This window comes from Neltuma alba, unplaced genomic scaffold (assembly GCF_004799145.2).
Source record: "Neltuma alba isolate B1F8T4 unplaced genomic scaffold, ASM479914v2 tig00013014_pilon, whole genome shotgun sequence".
NCBI lineage: Eukaryota > Viridiplantae > Streptophyta > Magnoliopsida > Fabales > Fabaceae > Neltuma > Neltuma alba.
The window spans coordinates 90230-110198 of NW_021637362.1; the positions used below are offsets into that span (position 1 = coordinate 90230).

Genomic DNA, 19969 nt, shown 5'->3' on the forward strand with positions numbered 1-19969 from the left:
ACCCTCTTAAACCTTGACAGATGTACCACCCATTCAATCCTATCCTCATCTTTAAGATTTTATCCCATTTCTTCCACCACACACTTCCATCTCCATCTCTATCAACTCCTCATCATCCGACTTGCGTTTGTTTTCCTCCTCCTAGAACATAGTGAACTTTCCCCTGGTCACTTCGTCGACATCGTCGTTGCCTTCTGAAAAAACACTTGTTGCTACCGGACTCGTCTGGGAAGCTTTAGTCAAAATAATACACATCAGACGTCTATGTATCCGCCATGTAAGATTTTTCTGTCAATCTTCAGCTGAGTCAGTAAGGTAACGGTCAAACGAGACTTTTCTGTTAACTTGGAATGTGGACACACCGTTTTAATTAGTTTGGGACACTGGATATATAAAAAATTTAGGACACTGGGCGCACCTGAAAAAATAGTTCGGGGTGTTGAGCGCACCTTGGCCCGTCAAAATAATACACATCAAACGCCTACGTGTCCGTGACATCGGTCAACCTTCAGCTGAGTCAGCAAATAACGGTCAAACTTAAATTTTCTGTTAGCCTGGATGCATCGTTTTAATTAGTTTGGGACACTGAATGCATCGAAAATTACTTTAGGACACTGGGTGTACCTGGAAAAATAGTTTGGGGTGCTAAGCGCACCTTAACCCGTATAAAAATATTGAATCGGATAACCTCCTTAAACCAACAGTTTACGCAGGTTACCACCCGTTGGTGTCGGGTAAATCTACTCTGTACGAGTTCAATTTTTTCCTAGTTCAAGTGATGAACTGAACAGAAAAACTGGTAGGCTTCCTACCTAAACCGGCCGATCCGGTCTAGTTTTTTGAATCATGGTTTTCCCATGTTTCAATATCCAAATTTCCAATTTAAATATTTTCATTTACTATTGGATTAATAAATAATCTTTGGTTTCTTAAATTTGTTCTCATTTTGGTTTTAGTCTCTCAAATTTCAAATCATATGTTTTAACCCCTCAAAGGGCAAAATGATCTAGATTTTAATTAAGTTATAAGGATTAATGTTTTAAATAAAAAAAACTTGAGAGATAAAAATCAAAATGAGGACAAACTTAAAGAACCAAAAGTTATATTAACCCTTTATTATTTTACATATTACTGTTATTTTTTTTTGGCCCTTTTCCTCCTTCAAACACTGTTCCCTCTTGATGCGGGACAACTTTTCACTACATGCTGTCCCTTCCTCACCCTGTTATTTTGCTCATTTCCTATCAGAGAATGTTAATTTGCAAATGGTTTCTAAGCCATCATGCGCACTTGTTATGTTTGGGCCCAATTTCAGCATGCATGATGCTCCGTAATTAACAAGCCAGGTTTTTTCTCATAGAACACGATTTAATTAAAATCCCCAGTGATTCAATTTTAGCAGCCGTATAATCTCTAAGTCGTGTCACAATCAAGTGTCTCGTTCTGCACTGAGCTTAAAACCGACCCGAGGAGGGCCTAGATGTGGGGATTGTGGCTGAGAATAGAAACAAGCATAGTATTAACCAGAATAACACATGTTTACAATTAACTCATCTGTTTCTATTTCCATGTCAAAAGGATTGCCATTGATGTCAAGCGGCCTGCTCGGGCTTTTTCAACAGTTTACTTAACAGCATAACCATCCCCTCTGATCCTTATAATTTACAAAGTAAATCATTCACAATAGGTTATTTGATTGGTGATTAGCTAACTTTCAATGTACACACAAAATCTTGCACCACAAGTCAAGTGCAAACCTAATATGCTACATTGTGTCTTGCTCTTCCCCGTTGTCATTTCTTTTTCCCAAGAACCAGGCCACACATGAGCTAAGTGAATGAGAACACTCCATAAACATATAAAGACAAAACAAGCATAATCCTGCACCAATAAAGGACATAAATCTCAGCTAAACCATAAATTCAAATCTGCATTTGGTGCGGAAAAGATTTACGATCGGTAAGAAGAATAAAATGGGCCAAGAATATAGAAGTAGAACAAAAATCTCCCCCCCCCCGGGGGGGAAGGTTCCAGGCATTTTTCTGACACTCCATGTTAATGATTTGGAATTCAAAATTAACATTATATAAATGTGTTATAGCTCTAGTTAATTGGCTCTTTTGACATATAATTATTCTTAACTGGCTCTAGTTTTCATCTCTGCATCAAAAAGATACAGCCCACAATTTGCAACTAGAAAAGCAGAGAAAATCTAGAACTCAAAATCATTACACTATTTCAGGAGAAAAAGGTAAAAAGAAAAAGTTAATTACTCTGGTAGCTCAAAAGAAGGAACAAGAAAAGTGGATATTAAGGTAAGATACCAGCATAGGCAACTGTTGCACCCAGGGCCAATCTTCCTAAAGCAGACAATACATAAAGGCAAAAAATCACCTGAAATAAGATGTACATAAACCATTAGTTCTTTTACATGCCTCTTCATCAAAAGCAAAATCAATGCATGACAACTACTTTGAGATTATAACCGTCAAAAATGAACCAGTGCTTTCTTGAATCTAAGCACACAAATAGTCCAACACTTTGAGAGAATGGCAGGGTGAATGAATTCTTATTCAATGATCAAACAACCTTGAATGTTGGCAGAGGATGTTAACAGATTGCGAATGAATGGAAAACATATTAAAATGCAATCAAGATAAGCAAAAGATGCATAAATTGCCAAACTAATGACATTCCATCAGATGAAATGGTGAGTTGCCTCCCAATCTTCTCAAAGGCACGTCCATAACCATAGAATAAGTTGAGCCAATAGTGGCTCATTTTCATTTGCTCCAATAACTTTAAATTCAACATCCATAGTTTCACGCCTTAGCTAAACTTGAATTCAAATAGCTCATGCTCATGTGTTTCTCTTATATAAACATTAAATAAAGACTTATGATACGTAAAACAACAAAGAAAAACCACAATTTCTGGAGATTGCATTGATGTTTCTTACTACCTGAAAATAGATTTAAGTTGCATAAACTAAATAATACCTTTAGAAACAGTCTCTTGTCATGCCCTGTTGCTGCAACTCTTAATACAGACTCGGCTGCACCTATGGTATTAACGAACCACGCAACAATGCTATTAGCAGTGTCCTGAGTTATTTGCCATTCAAGTGGATCGACTGGGACCCTAAAACAGTTTTTCAGAAGGGGATAGGGTGTATTAGATAAGTTGAAAATATGAAGGCCATTTGCAAATGAAGAACACACATCTTCCTTCTGCATCTAAGCGTGAATCTGATGAAAAAGAAGACTAAAGACATACGCACAACATAGACAATACTACCAATACACTTCTTATGAAATCATATCAGCCGTCCAAGACGCCAACCAAGGCGATAATTCAAAATTTCAAAAATTAAAAAATCAAAAGGACCAAATAATTTTGTTCTAACTGATTATGCTAGCAATTAGTATTGAGAAATAGGAAATCCCGTCATCCATGTTTAAGTCAACTAAGAGCTAAGACTAAATCGTGTCAAAGTATCGTTATATACAGAAAAGCAGATTGAACAAGAAAAGGAAAGGAAAAAAAAAAAACCCTAATTGGATAGTACAACGAGAAAGATGAAGGGGAAAAAAAGGAAACTTGGGTGATTACGATATGTTCATTTGACGGAAGAGAAGGCCGAGAATGGCGAGGGAGCAGAGGAGAACGATGAAGACATCGGAGACCAAAGAAACGAGGCTAGAATTCCGGTAGGCACAGTGATAGTATACCAGGGTGCCGCATAACAGCAGCATCATCGGCTTCCCTACTTCGGCCCTCCTGCTCTCCATAATTCTCGCGACCAGAAAACCGATCTCCCTCGTACCATGTCCTACATAGACAATGGGAAATCAGCGAACCTAACTTCCAAGTTTTCCTTTGGACTTCTTCAACTAATTTGATGTTTGGATAACAATAAAATTATCTCACGGTGTACGAAATAAATACGTAAGGAAATTTGTCTCAATTTATAAAAAAATACTTCTGAAAAAGTAATTATGTGGTGTTTCAAACACTCTCCAATTCCAGTAACTTTTGTTTTTTGAAACACTGACAAGATGATAAAAACTAATTCCACTAATAATTTATACGGTTAAAAGCATTTTACTTTCTAAAATTTATTTTGTTTTAAATTTAGTCGCTCAAATTTGAAAAAAAAGTAATTTTGTTCCTAAATTTAATGTTATTTTAGTTTTTTTTTTTTGATAACAAGTGCAAAGCTACAAAGAGACCAGCACTACTCTCGTAACAAACTAACGATAGAAGGACCACTAAAAGGTCCCGCATCCTTCTCAAGCACTCGGCTAAGAGCTTCCATTGGAGAAGAGAAGTGAGTGAGACCTGGTGCACAACCAAGAGCATGTTTGGCGACTATATCAGCGGCCTCATTGACGGTCCTCGAACAGACTGACACATTGGCAACCCAGTCATAGAGCAACATACGACGAATCTCACCCACCAGTGGCTCATTCTCATTTGACACATGGGTACCCTCATGTATCCAATCCACCACCTCCGCACAGTCACTCTCCAACTCCACACAGCGAAACCCAGCATCCCATGCAATTTTTAGACCCCAAAGTATTGCCCAAACCTCAGCGTTGGCACTACTCCCAGTCCCGATGTGAAACATGAAGCCTTGCAGCAACCAACCCGAATGGTCACGAAGGATACCGCCACAAGCTGAAGCAAGGGTAGCCTCGCTCCAAGCCCCATCAACATTCATCTTCGCATAACCTACTGCCGGAGCAGACCAGATCTCATTTCCAACGGGGAGCCCCTGTAGCGACTGCATTCTTGTACCTGCCCATGAGGCGCAAGCCCAGGTTCTAGCTTTAAATGACGCTGGAGACTCGCTGGTACCCTGAAATATTCTCATGTTCCTCGCAATCCACAGATTCCGACAAGCTATGGCAAATAAGACTCCCCAATGAACCCCATTGACGTCTAACTTCTGATTCAAATTCCATCGAACCCAGCTCGCAGCGTCCGAAAAGTTGAAGAACTTTGTACGTAGCTCAGGTGGCACCACTAGCTCCCATTTCTCCCGAGCTGATTGACATAGCAAAAGGGCATGGGTAACAGATTCACATTCACGCAGGCAAATGGGGCACTTGTCGTCGGATGCAAGGCCTCTAACCTTGCGCAAGGAATATGTTTGGAGTCGTTCCCTAGCAGCAAGCCATAAGAACGTCTTACACCTTTGTGGTGCCTTCAGCTTCCAAATTCTACGCCAAGGCCCGGGCTGATGCTGCAGACTGCCCTCGTTGAGCTGCTTATAGGCTGACTTAAGTGTGAAGGAGCCTGAACTCGACCATCGCCATAGGGGAGTATCGCTAACGTTCCCCCTAACTGTAGGGTGCACTTTCCTTATCGCAGAAAGCACGTTCGGCGGCAGAAGCTCTTGCACAGAGCTTAGGTCCCAACCCCCCGACACCGTCAACAGGTCGGAGACCTTAACATCAAGGAGTTCATCAGGTACACTTTGCACCGCATAGTTCTGCAGGGCTTCGTATTGCGGAACCCACCTATCCCTCCAGAACCGAGTAGAAGATCCATCTCCTATCCTCCACGCAAGCCCATGCATCGTATTCTTCCAGTTTTTCTTTATCCCCTTCCACGCCTGAGAGCCCGCCCTTCTCTCATCAATTCTAGGTATGACATCCTCTCCGCATTTGTATTTTTCCCTAAGGAACCTTACCCATAGTGCGTCTCTTCTCTTTATTAAGCCCCAACCCAACTTCGTCATGAATGCATCATTCTGCTTCCTTGCTGTTCGAAGCCCAAGACCCCCATCCTCTTTTCGCCTGCACACATCCTCCCAAGCAACCAAATGCATCTTACGAGCCTGCGGCGTGCAACCCCAAAGGAAAGAACGACACTTACGATCAATGTCCTCACACATACCCAATGGTAATGAGCATGTCTGCATGGCATACGACGGAATAGCTGACACCACCGAAGCAACGAGAGTGTTCCGAGCAGCTAGAGAGAGATGCGAGGCTTTCCATCTGGAGAGTCGGCTGTCCATCTTATCCAACACACCCTGGTACGTAGCTTTGGAGACACGCTTATGGTGTAAAGGGACACCAAGGTACTTCCCTAAATCAGGAGTGAGAGTAAAGCCCAAAAAATTACTAATTTCCTGTTTACGGGAATGACTCACGTTCGCAGAAAAGAATACCCGAGATTTAGAAGCATTCACTCGCTCTCCAGAGGTTTCACAGAAGTCATCAAGACAAGCCTTAAGAACACCAGCCTGTTCTAAACCAGCTTCAGCAAACAAGAGGAGATCATCAGCAAAAAACAAATGTGAGATAGGCGTACCATTTTTCTTCAAGCGAAACGGATGCCACACTCCATTCACAACCTCGGCTTGAATTAAATGTGCTAAGCGTTCAATCGCAATCACAAATAGGTAGGGAGACAATGGGTCTCCCTGTCGGATCCCACGGGAGGGCTTAAACGAGCAGGCTCTTTCCCCATTCCACACAAGGTGCATGTGAGAGGAGGACAGACACTCCTTTATTAGTGCAATCATCCAACTAGGAAGCCGTAACTCCTCTAAGCAATCCATGACAAAACTCCATCTCAAACGGTCATAAGCCTTCTCAAGATCAATCTTGACTGCCATAAAACTCTTTTTACATTGCTTCTGGGACATCGAATGTATAATCTCCTGGGCAAGGATAATATTATCAGCACTTTGGCGTCCAGGGACAAAACTACACTGGTTCGGGGAGATTATATTAGGCATAATACTCTTCAGTCTATTTGTCAACACCTTAGTCACCACTTTATAGATAACATTACACAAGCTTATTGGTCTAAAGTCCTTGAGTGACTCTGGCGACTCAATTTTTGGGATGACCACAATGGATGTGTCATTAACCGTACCAATTCTCTTTGGATCCTTAAGGATTGATTCTACCATACTCACAACTGATTGACCCACAACATTCCATTGGCTTTGAAAGAATAAGGGGTTAAGACCATCCGGTCCGGGAGCTTTTAAGGGACCCATAGCAAAAATAGCCTTCTTAATTTCCTCAGCATCCACCTTGTCCCCCACCATCATCATATCACTCTCCTTAATTCTAGGATAAGAAAGTTCAAAATTAAGCCTTGGCGACTCACCGCTTTCCTCCCTATATAGCTGCTCGAAATATCTAGTCCCTTCTTTCATAATCTCCTCTTTATCATACGACCACTCACCATCCTGAAGCTTAATCGCCTCTATTCGGTTGCGCTTTCTTCTGCTATTTGCACAAGCATGAAAATAGCGAGTGTTCTTGTCCCCGAAAGAATACCAGTTGCATCTTGACTTTTGGAGCCACATAATTTCCTCTTGTATCAGAAGGCGTTCTAGTGCGCACCAAACCTCTTCCTTTTCGCGAGCAATCCGTTCACAGAATGGAGTTACACATAATTGCCTTTCAAGATCATGAAGTTTCTTACTGAGCTGACTTTTTTGGAAACCTATATGGCCAAAAGTTTGCTTGCTCCATTGTACCACCTTAACCGTAAAATCCTCCACGGCCTGATTCCATTCCAAATTAGTACCCCAAGAGGAGCTCACAAACTCGGAAAAGCCTTCGTGTGTCACCCATGGTGCAAAGAAGCGGAAAGGTCGCATGCCTCTACTATTATTCTGTACCACAGCCATTTTCAATAACAAAGGAGAATGATCAGAGTGATATTTAGGTAAATGAATAACCTTAGCCTCTGTATACCTCTCCTGCCAAAGATGATTAACTATGGCCCTATCAATCCTGCTAAAGCATCCACTACCGCTCCAAGTAAATTGGGGACCATAAAACTGTAGTTCCGCAAGGCCCAAATCATCAACCCAACTGCAGAAACGATGATCTGCCCCCACGCTCCTTGCAGCATGAGACAAACGATCTGATGTCCGTAACGTTGCATTAAAGTCACCCATAATACACCAGGGAGAAGTAATATTCTCTCCAATTCGTCGAAGAGACTCCCAAAGTGTGCGACGTTGTGCAAAGTTAGGCCTGCCATAGACAATAGTAAACCATGCTTCATCCGCTAGTCCTTCATTTACGATGCCATGCACCACTTGGTCAGTCTTCAATACGACACGGAACCTAAAGTCCTTCTCCCAAAAGCACCAAATCCCCCCACTGAATCCACGTGCATCCACAAAGTCAAAATTTTGAAACCTTAGGCGTCTAGCTAGCTTATTCACACGTGCACTTTTCTGGCGGGGCTCTAAAAGTGCAAGAAATTTCAGCTCATGCTTCTTCTTAAGGTCCTCGAGTAGCCTCGGCAAGCTTCGACTGCCCGCTCCTCTGCAATTCCATACTAAACAAACCATTAATCCAGTTTAGAAGTAAAGTTAACAGCACAACTAGCTATACTTCGCACTGCATGTTGTCATGCGAAGACTCGCCCAACACTTGCTCCTCAGCCTGTTTCTGATCTGACGCTAAAGGGTTGTTACGTAGTGTAAACGTTCCCATACTCTGTTCTCCTGGGTCCACAGGGAGACTAGATCCTATGAGCTTAGGACCTGTGCTTTGAGACATTTCCAAGCCCACCTGATGTGAAACTTCTATTTGCACTGGCTCTTTCATCGGGTTGACCGACTGCTCTAAAGGTGCCACATTTAAACTCGCCCCCACCCCACTTCTCACAAGGCCCAACTCATACTTCTTCTGGACGTATATCTCCATTGGCCCAGGTTCATTGCAAACCTTGTCGCCTTTTTCAGCTTCACTTCTTAAAATCATTGGCGCAACTTTGGTACCCCATTTTGACTTTGACTTTCTCAAGGTCGTACTCACCGTTTCAGGGTGTTTGCACTCCGATGTAGAGCCTGGCGCAGGAATCAGGCCATTATTATCCGATAATGCCATAAATCTAGATCCCGAGTTTCGCGACCCTGATTCCCGACGAGAATCTCCCTTGATTCTCTCTGCCCTCGAATCACGATGAAAGTCCCTCCGTGATCGCCTTCGTTGGACTGTCATCCACTCCCCGTACAACTCGCTGAAATTTTCTGTATGGGATCTCAGTGAGCTTCCCGGTAACGGCAGTGTACCTTCTTCCTTCTCCAGCCGTTTGCCTTCTCGCCGTGTCGCCTCTCCCTGCTCCTCAATGCCATCATAGTTTTGATTGTTGTTTTAAAGATAAAAAATTTTAAGTTGAAGCATAATAAAATCAAATTTTAGAGAATAAAATTATTCCTTTAAATTTTTTGAGACCTAAACTAAAGGGAAAATGACAGATAAAGAAGGTGGAATTTATGAAATTCCAGTTTGGGAAGCTAAGGAAATCTAAGGACAGAGAGGGAAGTCTTTCCCAAATTGGGATTTTAAAATTCAGTGAAATGACAAAAATGCCCTTTGTCTTTTTTTTTTTTAAAAAAAAACTCAGCCCCTCACCGGCCGCCGGCGACTGGCCGCCGACAGCCAGCAGCCGCCGGCGACTGGCCGCCGACAGCCAGCAGCCGCCGCCGGCCACCGGTGTGGTGGCTGCCGGTGGAGTTTTTTTTGTAACAGTGTTTTTTTTTTGTGTGGGAGAATATTGCAAGAAATGGTGGGGGTGGGATTTGATCCCACAACCTCTTGGTCATTTGGGCCAACAAAACGATAGATAACCATTGGGCCATCAAAGACTTATTAACTTTATAATGCAAACAAAAATATAAGTTGACTCTTTTACTGTGACTTCAGCCCGTGACAACAATTTACCTGAGGATGACAAGTCTTAACTGAGAAATAACAAGTCTAAATTTGATATTAACAAAGCAACTTTTCCTGATACATAACAAGAAATAGCATGTACATTAATTAAATATGGAAATAATTTATTTGAAAATGACTCGTCTTTATTGGAAAATGACACGTTTAAACGTGAGATTAACAATATGCCTTTTCCTGATACATAACAAGAAGTAGCATGTACATTAATTAAAAATGACAATAATTTATTTGAAAATGACATATCTTTACTGGAAAATAACAAGTCTAAACTTGAGATTAATAATGTGTCTTCTCTTGATACATAATCTAAACATGAGAATAGATAATCTAAATTTGAGATTAACAATGTGTCTTCACTGGAAAATGACACGTCTTTTTGTTGGAACCCTCTCTTTTTTTTAAATTAAAAAATGGGTTAGTTGTCCAATAAAAAGTAACAATAACAGCAGTATTAGTTGTCTTCTCCTGATTCATTTTTTAATCCAGTGAAGACACATTGTTAATCTCAAATTTAGATTATGTATTCTCGTGTTTAGATTATGTATCAAGAGAAGACACATTATTAATCTCAAGTTTAGACTTGTTATTTTCCAGTAAAGATGTGTCATTTTCAAATAAATTATTGTCATTTTTAATTAATGTACATGCTACTTCTTGTTATGTATCAGGAAAAGGCATATTGTTAATCTCACGTTTAAACGTGTCATTTTCCAATAAAGACGAGTCATTTTCAAATAAATTATTTCCATTTTTAATTAATGTACATGCTATTTCTTGTTATGTATCAGGAAAAGTTGCTTTATTAATATCAAATTTAGACTTGTTATTTCTCAGTTAAGACTTGTCATCCTCAGGTAAATTGTTGTCACGGGTTGAAGTCACAGTAAAAGAGTCAACTTATATTTTTGTTTGCATTATAAAGTTAACAAGTCTTTGATGGCCCAATGGTTATCTACCGTTTTGTTGGCCCAAATGACCAAGAGGTTGTGGGATCAAATCCCACCCCCACCATTTCTTGCAATATTCTCCCACAAAAAAAAAACATTGTTACAAAAAAAACTCCACCGGCAGCCACCACATCGGTGGCCGGCGGCGGTGCCCGGCGGCGGCTGCTGGCTGCCAGCGGCCAGTCGCCGGCGGCCGGTGAGGGGCTGAGTTTTTTTTTTTAAAAAAAAAAAGACAAAGGGCATTTTTGTCATTTCACTGAATTTCAAAATCCCAATTTGGGAAGGACTTCCCTCTCTGTCTTTAGATTTCCTTAGCTTCCCAAACTGGAATTTCATAAATTCCACCTTCTTTATCTGTCATTTTCCCTAAACTAAAATGAGGTAAAATTTCAGAAACTAAAATAATTGATTTTATATTTCATGGATGAAAATTAAAATGAATGCTAATTTCAATGACTAACAATAATATTAATCCAAATTTATAAAATGAAGCTTTCCTTCTGTCTTTAGTCTCTTATAAGGTTTCAATTGTTAGTTTCAAATTATTGATTTCTTTGATAATTACGTGTTTCATAACTTTTAAGATATTTTAAGAATATTTTTAATGATGTATATAAGCTGAATTAAACAGTAAATTTTCAGAATAAAAGTGAGACTCTCTTTTGCAGTCCAATACCACTGACGTTTGGGTTAGAAACTTTGTGAATCACACTTTCTAGATATGTAAGCATTCATCATTCTTTTTCTTATTTAGCCATTTTGAGCTGAGTAACGATTAATGGTTTGCTAGTTGGACATTAACCATAAATAAATTAAAATATATTTTACACAAAGTAAAAGAATATTCATATAAAAAAATGTTAGGAAAAATTTCATTGTACTCCTACTGTAACAAGTTAACTTCCATTTGCTTCTGAAAAATTATGAAATTTTACTACATTCTTCTTGAATTAAAATGAAATTAAATTCTATAGATGAAAAAATATTAGTACATTAAAAGGATTATGACCACTTATTCAAAAAAACAAAAAAGACTATGACCGTCAAACCATCAAATTCAATTTATCATACAGCGCAAAGAAAAATACACATAACAAAAAAAATGTGCAAATATTTAAATGTGAATTAGCAAGTAAAATAAGGGAATTAACAATGAAAATTAGATGATTAACAAGAAATGCGAGAAAATTAATAACAACACATAAATAGGGAATTAATAATAACGGGAGTTAACAACAACTAAAATGTGACTGAAAGGCATTTTAGATATTACACCCACATTTCATAAAAAGAAACTGGATCCATATTTACTATTTTTTAAATTCAAGGTCCCAAATTACAATTTTACATATTTTGGGGTTTTTATTTACAATCTTCTCATTAACAAAAAAATGTTCAGATTTAAATGAACAAGTAAAATAAGAGGATTAAAAATAAAAATTAAGCTATTAATGAGAAACAGAGAGAAATTAACAACAATTATCATTTATCAAGATGGTCCTACATATGAATAATAATAGTCTTACACCACAGAACCACCAACATGGCATATATTCTGGGCAATTTAAATATAAATCGGCAGTTACAGGAATCAAATATTCCACCACTAAGCATTTAAATCTCATGAGTTATTTCATGGGATTTGCAACTAAAATTTTCACATTTATAACTAATCCAAATTAATATTTGAAATTTATTAATCAACTAATGTTTTTGAAACTAAATTATAATTAAATAAAATATTTGGAACCCAACTCTCATTCCCTCTTTATAGATTCTAAATTTTGTCTCTTCCGTGATCTCTTAACGTATTAAAAACAACAACAAAAAAACTTAATTATTTTCAAACAAAAACATTCAATAAAAGTATTGAATGCAACAGAAAAAAATTCCTCTGACTAGTATATTTAAGAAATTGAAAGTCAACTTTCAAACATCATTTTTGAAACGGAAGAAAAGAAGACAAAATTTGTTAATAAAACAATTTTGACTTTTCAAAGAGACTAAAGACTCGTGACTTGTGAGTGTGATTGATAAAGAGGGCAAAAAGACCTGTGTGTGGCTGAGAGAAAGAGAGAGCTTTCCCTGTCGCTATTAGATCAAGACTTTGAAGAATCCTTTAAAAAAAAAAATTAAATAAAATTTTGTTATTTATAAATTCAGTAGTATAAAAACTTATTAAAATATTGTTATCAAATCTAACGTAGGATTTACGGCCTATTTGTCCGGGCAGTCTAGGCACCATAAGCGGCTTATAAGCTTAAAAAGCACAATTACAAATTTTGATACTGTTTGGTTGAACGATTGGGTAATATAACTTTTGTATAAAAAGTTACAATAAGCTATAAACTTAAACTAACAGCTTATGAGTTATAACTTTTGAAACATGGAGAGAGAAAAAGTTAAGAAATTTATTATCTCTTTTGATTCTTATTATAAGCTTCAAATAACTAATTTATAGATAACCAAAAATCAGTTAAAATTAGTTGAAAGTAATAAATATGTTATAAATATACTTTTATTTTTAAATATGCTCATAGAAATATACTTTTATTTTTTCATGTCTCACTTTATATTTAAATTATGTTTTATCATTTCTCTAAAGTTTTAAAATTTAATTCACTCAATCAATTTTACTTCTTCATATTAAATTAATTTAAATTTATTGTATTATCTCAATTCATTTTTTTTCCATATTTCACTTTATATTTAAAATATTTTTTATGATTTCTCTAAAGTTTTAAATTTTAATTCACTCATTAAATTTGACTTCTTCATATTAAATTATTTAATTTCATTGTATTATGTGAAATCATTTTTTTTAATCACGTTTCATTATTTATTAAAACTCATACCCATTTAGGTCATTTTACAACCAAACTTGCTTTTACTCAACTATAATCCAAACAAGCTTTTACCAATCTCACTTTTACAAACTAGCTTTTCTAAACTCCAATCCAAATACAATTTAGCTCATCCAATTTAGTTTTTACCAAACTTTATTTTTTTAAAAGCTATTTTTCTAATAAGCTACTTTTTCAATCGCTCATTCAAACAGACCCTTAGTAATTTTAAACTTCGTTTTATGAGATTTTGTCCTAGAGTTTTGTATCCCTCTAAATACATAACTATTTTCTGTGAAGTTACGTAATATTGTAAAAGAATTTAAATTTTGAATTCTATTATGTTATTGCTTCAACACTATACTTTTGAATTCATTTTATGTGTGTGTATAGTTTGTAGTACAAACAAGGTCTTATAATTAAGACAAGGGGTAGAATGTATATTACGCATTTCATGTGATATTTAATTATTTGACCTCTTCTTATAAATATAAATGAGGTGCTATTATATTTTGACTTAAGACGTAGTTCAAGTGATAAAGATAAAATGCACTATAAGTAATAATCAAAGTTCAAAGTCAAAGTCTCAGCTATGCAAGAATAACAAACTGGTATATTTTTATTTCAAATTTTAATACTACCTCAGTCCTAAATATAAGAGTTAGTTAGTTGTCCTAAATATAAGACTTTAATTTATTTTTTCTTTCAAATTCATAATTTAATCTCAAAAAATCTTATTAATTGTAAGATATTTCCACCAAGCGTAGTTTTAATGTAAATGATTAAATAAAGGTAATTTAAGAAAATCAACACATATTTATTATAAATAACTGATTTAACTAATTTTTTTAATTCTCTAAATTAGTTATACAGTTTTTATATTAAGGACCAAAGATAAACTAGGACGTAAAACATTATAACGTTGAATTTGCTATGCCTGTACTTACGATGGCAATATGTCACAAATGTAATTTCTGTCAAAATGAATGAAAACAAATATTATGTGATGAGATACTTATACAATTTTTTGGTATAATAGAGAGTACATAGTCTTCATTAATCCAAATTCGAGTATGGTTGGGTTTAAATAAAGACAACTCTTTTAATATGTTTTTAAATCCAATATTCATACCTTTTAATGGTAGTAAACAAACTATTCCCTCATTTACTTAATATAAAATTTATTTAACTAATTTGAGTGACTAAAAAATAAAATAAATTATAACTAATCATAATAAATGTGACTTGTTCTCATTAAGATACCATAGTATAACATCCTATAAACTAGTAATTAATATCCCCTATATTAATGTACTATGCACTCCTCGGTTTTAAATATAAATCCTAGTAAAAGGATTTGTTTTCACTGTAAGATATAAGATTCCAATTTCTTTTGACTTTTAAATTTATATTTTATTCTTTAAATCATTCTAGGTTATTGAAGGGTTCTCATCAAGGGGCAATTTGCAATACGTATGATTTAATTAATTTAGAAAATCAATACATATTTCTCACAAAAACTAATTTAATTAATTTTTCTAAATTTCTGCAAATCAGACACCTAGCTTTCATCAACATTTAGAAGCAGTGAAGTTATGTATGTTTATTTTCATTCTGAACATTGACGAAAAGGGTCATCACGAACATAACTTCACATTTGGCTAACACAAACAAACAGAAGGAGGTTTTTCATACAAAGCTTGTGTCCCACTTCATAGACCCGTAATCTTGGGTTCTTTTGCATTTCAAGTTATAGGTCTTGAAGCATGGAATTCAAAGTTTTTCAGTTTTCCTTCCATGCGCTCTGAAATTGCAGTAGTACCGAACTTCTCAGTAACCACATAGTAGTATTAACAGAAAAGACCGCAAGGTTGTGATGACTTCCAAAGAAAATTACGCATCAACATGAGCTAGATTCAGTCAAATCTAAAGCGATTTGCAATGTATAAAAGGACTGAGTTCCTAAGGCAAAATCCATCTTCATCTTCCTCACTTTCATCACTTGTAGAAAGTGTCTCTAATATTTATACACAATGAGGTCTATCTTATGGATTTTCTTTTTACCCTTCTGCTTCATAAACCTTGGCATCAATGTCTTTGTTGTGACTAGCCATTGTCTCAGCCATCAAAAATCTGCTTTGCTTCATCTAAGAAGAAACTTTATCTTCAACCCTTTTGAGTCGAAAAAATTGGTTCATTGGAACCAAAGTCATGATTGTTGTCAATGGAATGGAGTAACATGTGATAAGGGACATGTTATAGCTCTTGATCTAAGTGGAGAATCCATCTCTGGTGGACTTGATGACAGTTCCAATGGCATCTTCAACCTGCAATTTCTGCAAAATTTGAACTTGGCTCATAACAAGTTTCATTCCGTGGTTCCTTCAAAGCTACACAAGTTGACCAATTTGAGATATCTGAATTTGTCAAATGCTGGCTTTGAGGGTCAGATACCAGTTGAGATATCTTATCTAGCAAAGCTTGTTTTTCTTGATCTTTCTACCTCACTTCACACACTTAAACTTGAGGAGCCAGATGTCACAATTCTTTTACAGAAGTTCACGGAACTCAAGGAGCTATATCTTGATGGTGTGAAGATGTTTGCTCAGGGGAAGGAGTGGGGCCAGACACTATCCACATTGCAAAATCTTCAAATTGTGAGTATGTCATCTTGTAATCTCTTTGGCCCTATTGATTATTCAATTGCAAAGCTTCGATCTTTATTAGTTCTTCGACTGGACAATAACAATATAGCAAGCTCGGTGCCAAAGACCTTTGTGGGATTGACCAACTTAACCATCTTGCAACTTAGAAATTGCAACTTGAGTGGAGTGTTTCCAGAACAGGTCTTCCAAATGCCAAACCTGCAAGTCATTGATGTGTCAGATAATCAAGATCTTCAAGGTTCTTTACCAAAATTCCAACATCATGGATTTCTCCACAGTATGAACCTTAGCCATACAAAGTTCTCAGGGCAACTACCTAGTTCTATTCACAATTTGAGGAAGTTGTCTGCATTAGACCTGTCAAACTCCAAATTTAGTGGAACACTTCCTTGTTCAATCTCCAAGGTGACCTCACTTGTCTATCTAGACTTGTCATTCAATAATTTCACTGGCTCTCTTCCATCTTTCAATTTGTCCAAGAGCCTCACATATCTATCCCTCTATCACAATGACTTGAAGGGTGAAGTTCCATCATTTCATTTCACGGGCCTTGAAGATCTTATCACCATTGATTTGGGTGATAATTTATTCAATGGGAGAGTTCCATCGTCTCTTTTCACACTTCGATCATTGCGTGAACTGATTCTCTCTAACAATAGATTTGAGGGTCTTCTAGATGAATTTCCAAATGCTTCTTCCTCCCCATTAGAGATCCTTGATATCAGTGGAAATAATTTACAAGGGCCTGTTCCTGTGTCTATCTTTCAGCTCAAAAGACTCACTTTGCTCCAACTTTCTGCAAACAAGTTCAATGGAACTATAGATTTGGGTATGATGAGAAGCATGGAAAATTTGGCTACACTAGATCTGGCTCACAACAATTTATTGGTTGATACAACTTTGGTGAACAACCACAATTTGTCATCACTACCCAAATTGAACAATTTCATGCTGGGTTCTTGCAAATTGAAAGAGTTTCCCAGTTTTTTGAGAAATCAATCCAATTTGCTGTACCTTGACTTATCCAGCAACCAAATTCGAGGAACAATACCCAATTGGATTTGGAGGTTTGATTTCATGGTCTTTCTTAATCTTTCCAACAATTTTCTCACAGATTTGGAAGGTCCTTTTCACAATATTACTTCTAATTTGTTTCTTCTTGATCTCCACTCCAACCAACTCAAAGGCCACCCTCCCATTTTTCCAAAAAATGTGATCTATTTGGATTACTCAAGCAATGGATTTAGCTCTATTGCCCCACTAGATATTGGCAATCATCTCCCTTTCACATATTTTCTCTCTTTTTCAAACAACAGTTTTCATGGAAAAATCCATGAATCCCTATGTAACATGTCAACTCTCCGTGTGCTTGATCTTTCTGACAACAACTTCAGTGAAACCATTCCTGCATGTTTGACAAGAATGAGTAACACACTTAGGGTGTTAAATCTAGCTGGAAACAACCTCAAAGGCCAAGTTTCTAATACATTTTCAGCTTTTTGTGCCCTTCGATTCCTAGATCTCAATGAAAATTTCTTAAGTGGTACAATCCCAGAGTCATTGGCTAATTGCCAAAAACTACAAGTCTTAAACCTTGGAAAAAATCAATTGACTGATAGATTTCCGTGTTTCTTGGGGAATGTATCCACTTTGAGAGTCATGATTCTAAGGTCAAACAAAATTTATGGGACACTTGAATGTCCAAATAGCATTGGAAAGTGGGAGACACTTCAAATTGTTGACCTGGCCTCAAATAATTTAAATGGTACTCTACCTATAGCACTCCTGCAAAGTTGGAAAGTATTGATGAGACCAGCTGAAGATGAAAGTGGCAAAAAATTTGGCCAGTTGTCTTTTGACATCTATGACAACGCTAATGTTGTGGACTTCAAGAATGCATTATCCACTGTGAACAAGGATCTTGCACCAAAACTAGCCGAATTGATAGCAGTAGAACCACCTTTTGTGATTAGCCACTTATTCTCTGATATTAATGCCAATGATTTTGGTCGTCAAAGTTATCTAGATTCGGTGACAATTGTCAACAAAGGAAGACAACTAAAGTTGGTTAAGATTCTTACGGCCTTCACATCTTTGGATTTCTCATCCAACCACTTTGAAGGGCCAATACCAGAAGAGCTAATTAATTTCAAAGCACTTCATGCTCTTAATTTGTCACAAAATGCTTTTTCAGGCCATATCCCTTCATCTATAGGGAATCTAAAGTATCTTGAGTCCTTAGATTTGTCTGTGAACTCTTTTAGAGGGGACATACCAACAGAGCTTGCAAGTTTGTATTTCCTTGAATTTTTGAACCTCTCTCACAACCATTTGACTGGGAAAATCCCAACAGGGACTCAAATTCAATCATTTGAAGCAGATTGTTTCAAAGGCAATGAAGCCTTATGTGGACCTCCACTGACACAGAGTTGCAGTTTGGGTGAAATTCCAGGTTTGCAAACACCATCTTCAAAAACAACTGAATCAAATGATGGGAACTCCATTGATTGGAATTTTTTGAGTGCTGAATTGGGATTTACTTTTGGCCTTGGCATCATTATCCTTCCTCTCATATTCTGCCAACAATGGAGATTGCAATACTTCAAATACGCAGACTACATACTTTGGAAGATCATCCCTCAGCTTGATTTTGTATATGAACATCGTGAAGGGAAAACTTACAGAAGCTTAAGATGGAAACCATATTAATTTTTGTCAAATAAAGAAGAAAAAGGTTGCAATTCCCTTTCTCCCCCACCCACCCCAAAAAAAAAAAGGAAAAAGAAAAAATTAGGAAGAGATGAATAAAATCAATAGGAAGTGAATCATGGTTTTCTTTCTATCAAGTATTTCTATTTAGTCTTATTGTCTTAATAGAGTACAAATGTTAGACATAGAATAAGAGTGCAAAGGAAAATAAAGAGTTGATAGAGTAGTTCTTACTTTTCCTATTATTAAAATAAAGAGTTGATAGAGTAGTTCTTATTTTTCCTATTATTGTTCAAGGTTAATTTGAATTTACTTTTCTCCAAAAGTTAACTTTAATATAATGATGTTGCCATTTAAAAAAAAGAGCAAATTTAACTTAGAAATGAAAGATGATAAATTTTTTGAAATTGTAACAAATTTAGAGTTCCTATTTTTTTTATGAAGTTATTTACATCAAGCATATTATTTTACCCTTAGATGAACAACCCTATAATCATAAATACATCAATATGAGTGAAATTATAAAATTTTTTAAGAGTTATCATGAGTAATGAGATTTTTTTTTTTTTGGGACCCCATGCGATTTTTGCCTCCTATCTTTCAATTTTCTTTCAACCACGTGGAAGTGCCATCAGTCATTCAGGCATTATTTCCATTGAAACAAACTAGGACAGTTTGTTGGAGAGAGCTAGGGAATCCAACAATGGCGCCGAAGGCTTTTGAGCATTCCAGGGAAAGACTACGATCAGGAAAGGCACTACTAATACAGAATCAAAATTAAAAAGTAAAAAAAAAAATGCTCTGGTTTTTTATTTAATTGACACAACTCTACTTCAAAGACCAAAAAAAAAGAAAAAAGAAAAATAGAGGGTATCTTTTTCTGCTGAAAATTAAGATTCAGGGGGTGCTCAATGGTTATAAACTATGTGCAGGCCGCTTAAATTTTATTATGCTTGGCCTCTTTGTAATTTTACGATCCTGATGTTATTTTTGCTTGCTTGACCTGTCTCCCTGTGGTACTGTACAGTTTTACTTGAATAAAATACACACTTTCATCCCAAAAAAAAAAAAAA

The 19969-nt window shown here is 36.6% G+C and overlaps 4 protein-coding genes across 4 annotated transcripts in view; 1 reads left to right on the top strand and 3 right to left on the bottom strand.

Moving 5' to 3' along the window:
- Nucleotides 1-1496: 1496 nt before the first annotated feature.
- Nucleotides 1497-16609, bottom strand: LOC114733555 (reticulon-like protein B22). Its single transcript, XM_028921028.1, has 6 exons — nucleotides 16603-16609; nucleotides 14617-14618; nucleotides 3613-3819; nucleotides 3000-3141; nucleotides 2325-2394; nucleotides 1497-1881 (listed from the first exon to the last, which is right to left on the bottom strand). Exons 3-6 carry the CDS (start codon nucleotides 3789-3791, stop codon nucleotides 1766-1768), a joined length of 507 nt encoding a protein of 168 aa, XP_028776861.1. The 5' UTR covers nucleotides 3792-3819; nucleotides 14617-14618; nucleotides 16603-16609; the 3' UTR covers nucleotides 1497-1765.
- LOC114733558 (reticulon-like protein B22) overlaps nucleotides 1852-19969 on the bottom strand; it is a 56780-nt gene continuing 38662 nt past the window's right edge. The window contains exon 4 of the mRNA XM_028921031.1: nucleotides 1852-1881. The gene's annotated coding sequence lies outside the window, so the exon portion shown is untranslated. The remainder of the gene's footprint in view (nucleotides 1882-19969) is intronic.
- LOC114733531 (uncharacterized) lies at nucleotides 4238-8996 on the bottom strand. Its single transcript, XM_028921003.1, has 2 exons — nucleotides 8392-8996; nucleotides 4238-8315 (listed from the first exon to the last, which is right to left on the bottom strand). The coding sequence occupies exons 1-2, from the start codon at nucleotides 8994-8996 to the stop codon at nucleotides 4238-4240; spliced, it is 4683 nt and encodes a 1560-aa protein (XP_028776836.1).
- On the top strand, nucleotides 15555-18896 carry LOC114733532 (receptor-like protein 7). The gene has a single exon (XM_028921004.1). It carries the CDS (start codon nucleotides 15555-15557, stop codon nucleotides 18894-18896), a length of 3342 nt encoding a protein of 1113 aa, XP_028776837.1.

What these genes read in the sequence shown, in the direction of transcription:
- LOC114733555 (XM_028921028.1), bottom strand. Translation starts at nt 3,791, where the DNA reads ATGGAGAGCAGGAGGGCCGAAGTAGGGAAGCCGATGATGCTGCTGTTA. An exon ending in ACAAGAGACTGTTTCTAAAG is followed by an intron (nt 2,395 to 2,999) that starts GTATTATTTAGT and finishes ATCTTATTTCAG; the next exon opens with GTGATTTTTTGCCTTTATGT. An exon ending in TGCAACAGTTGCCTATGCTG is followed by an intron (nt 1,882 to 2,324) that starts GTATCTTACCTT and finishes TTATTGGTGCAG; the next exon opens with GATTATGCTTGTTTTGTCTT.
- LOC114733531 (XM_028921003.1), bottom strand. Translation starts at nt 8,996, where the DNA reads ATGACAGTCCAACGAAGGCGATCACGGAGGGACTTTCATCGTGATTCG. An exon ending in TCTTCGCATGACAACATGCA is followed by an intron (nt 8,316 to 8,391) that starts GTGCGAAGTATA and finishes ATGGAATTGCAG; the next exon opens with AGGAGCGGGCAGTCGAAGCT.
- LOC114733532 (XM_028921004.1), top strand. Translation starts at nt 15,555, where the DNA reads ATGAGGTCTATCTTATGGATTTTCTTTTTACCCTTCTGCTTCATAAAC.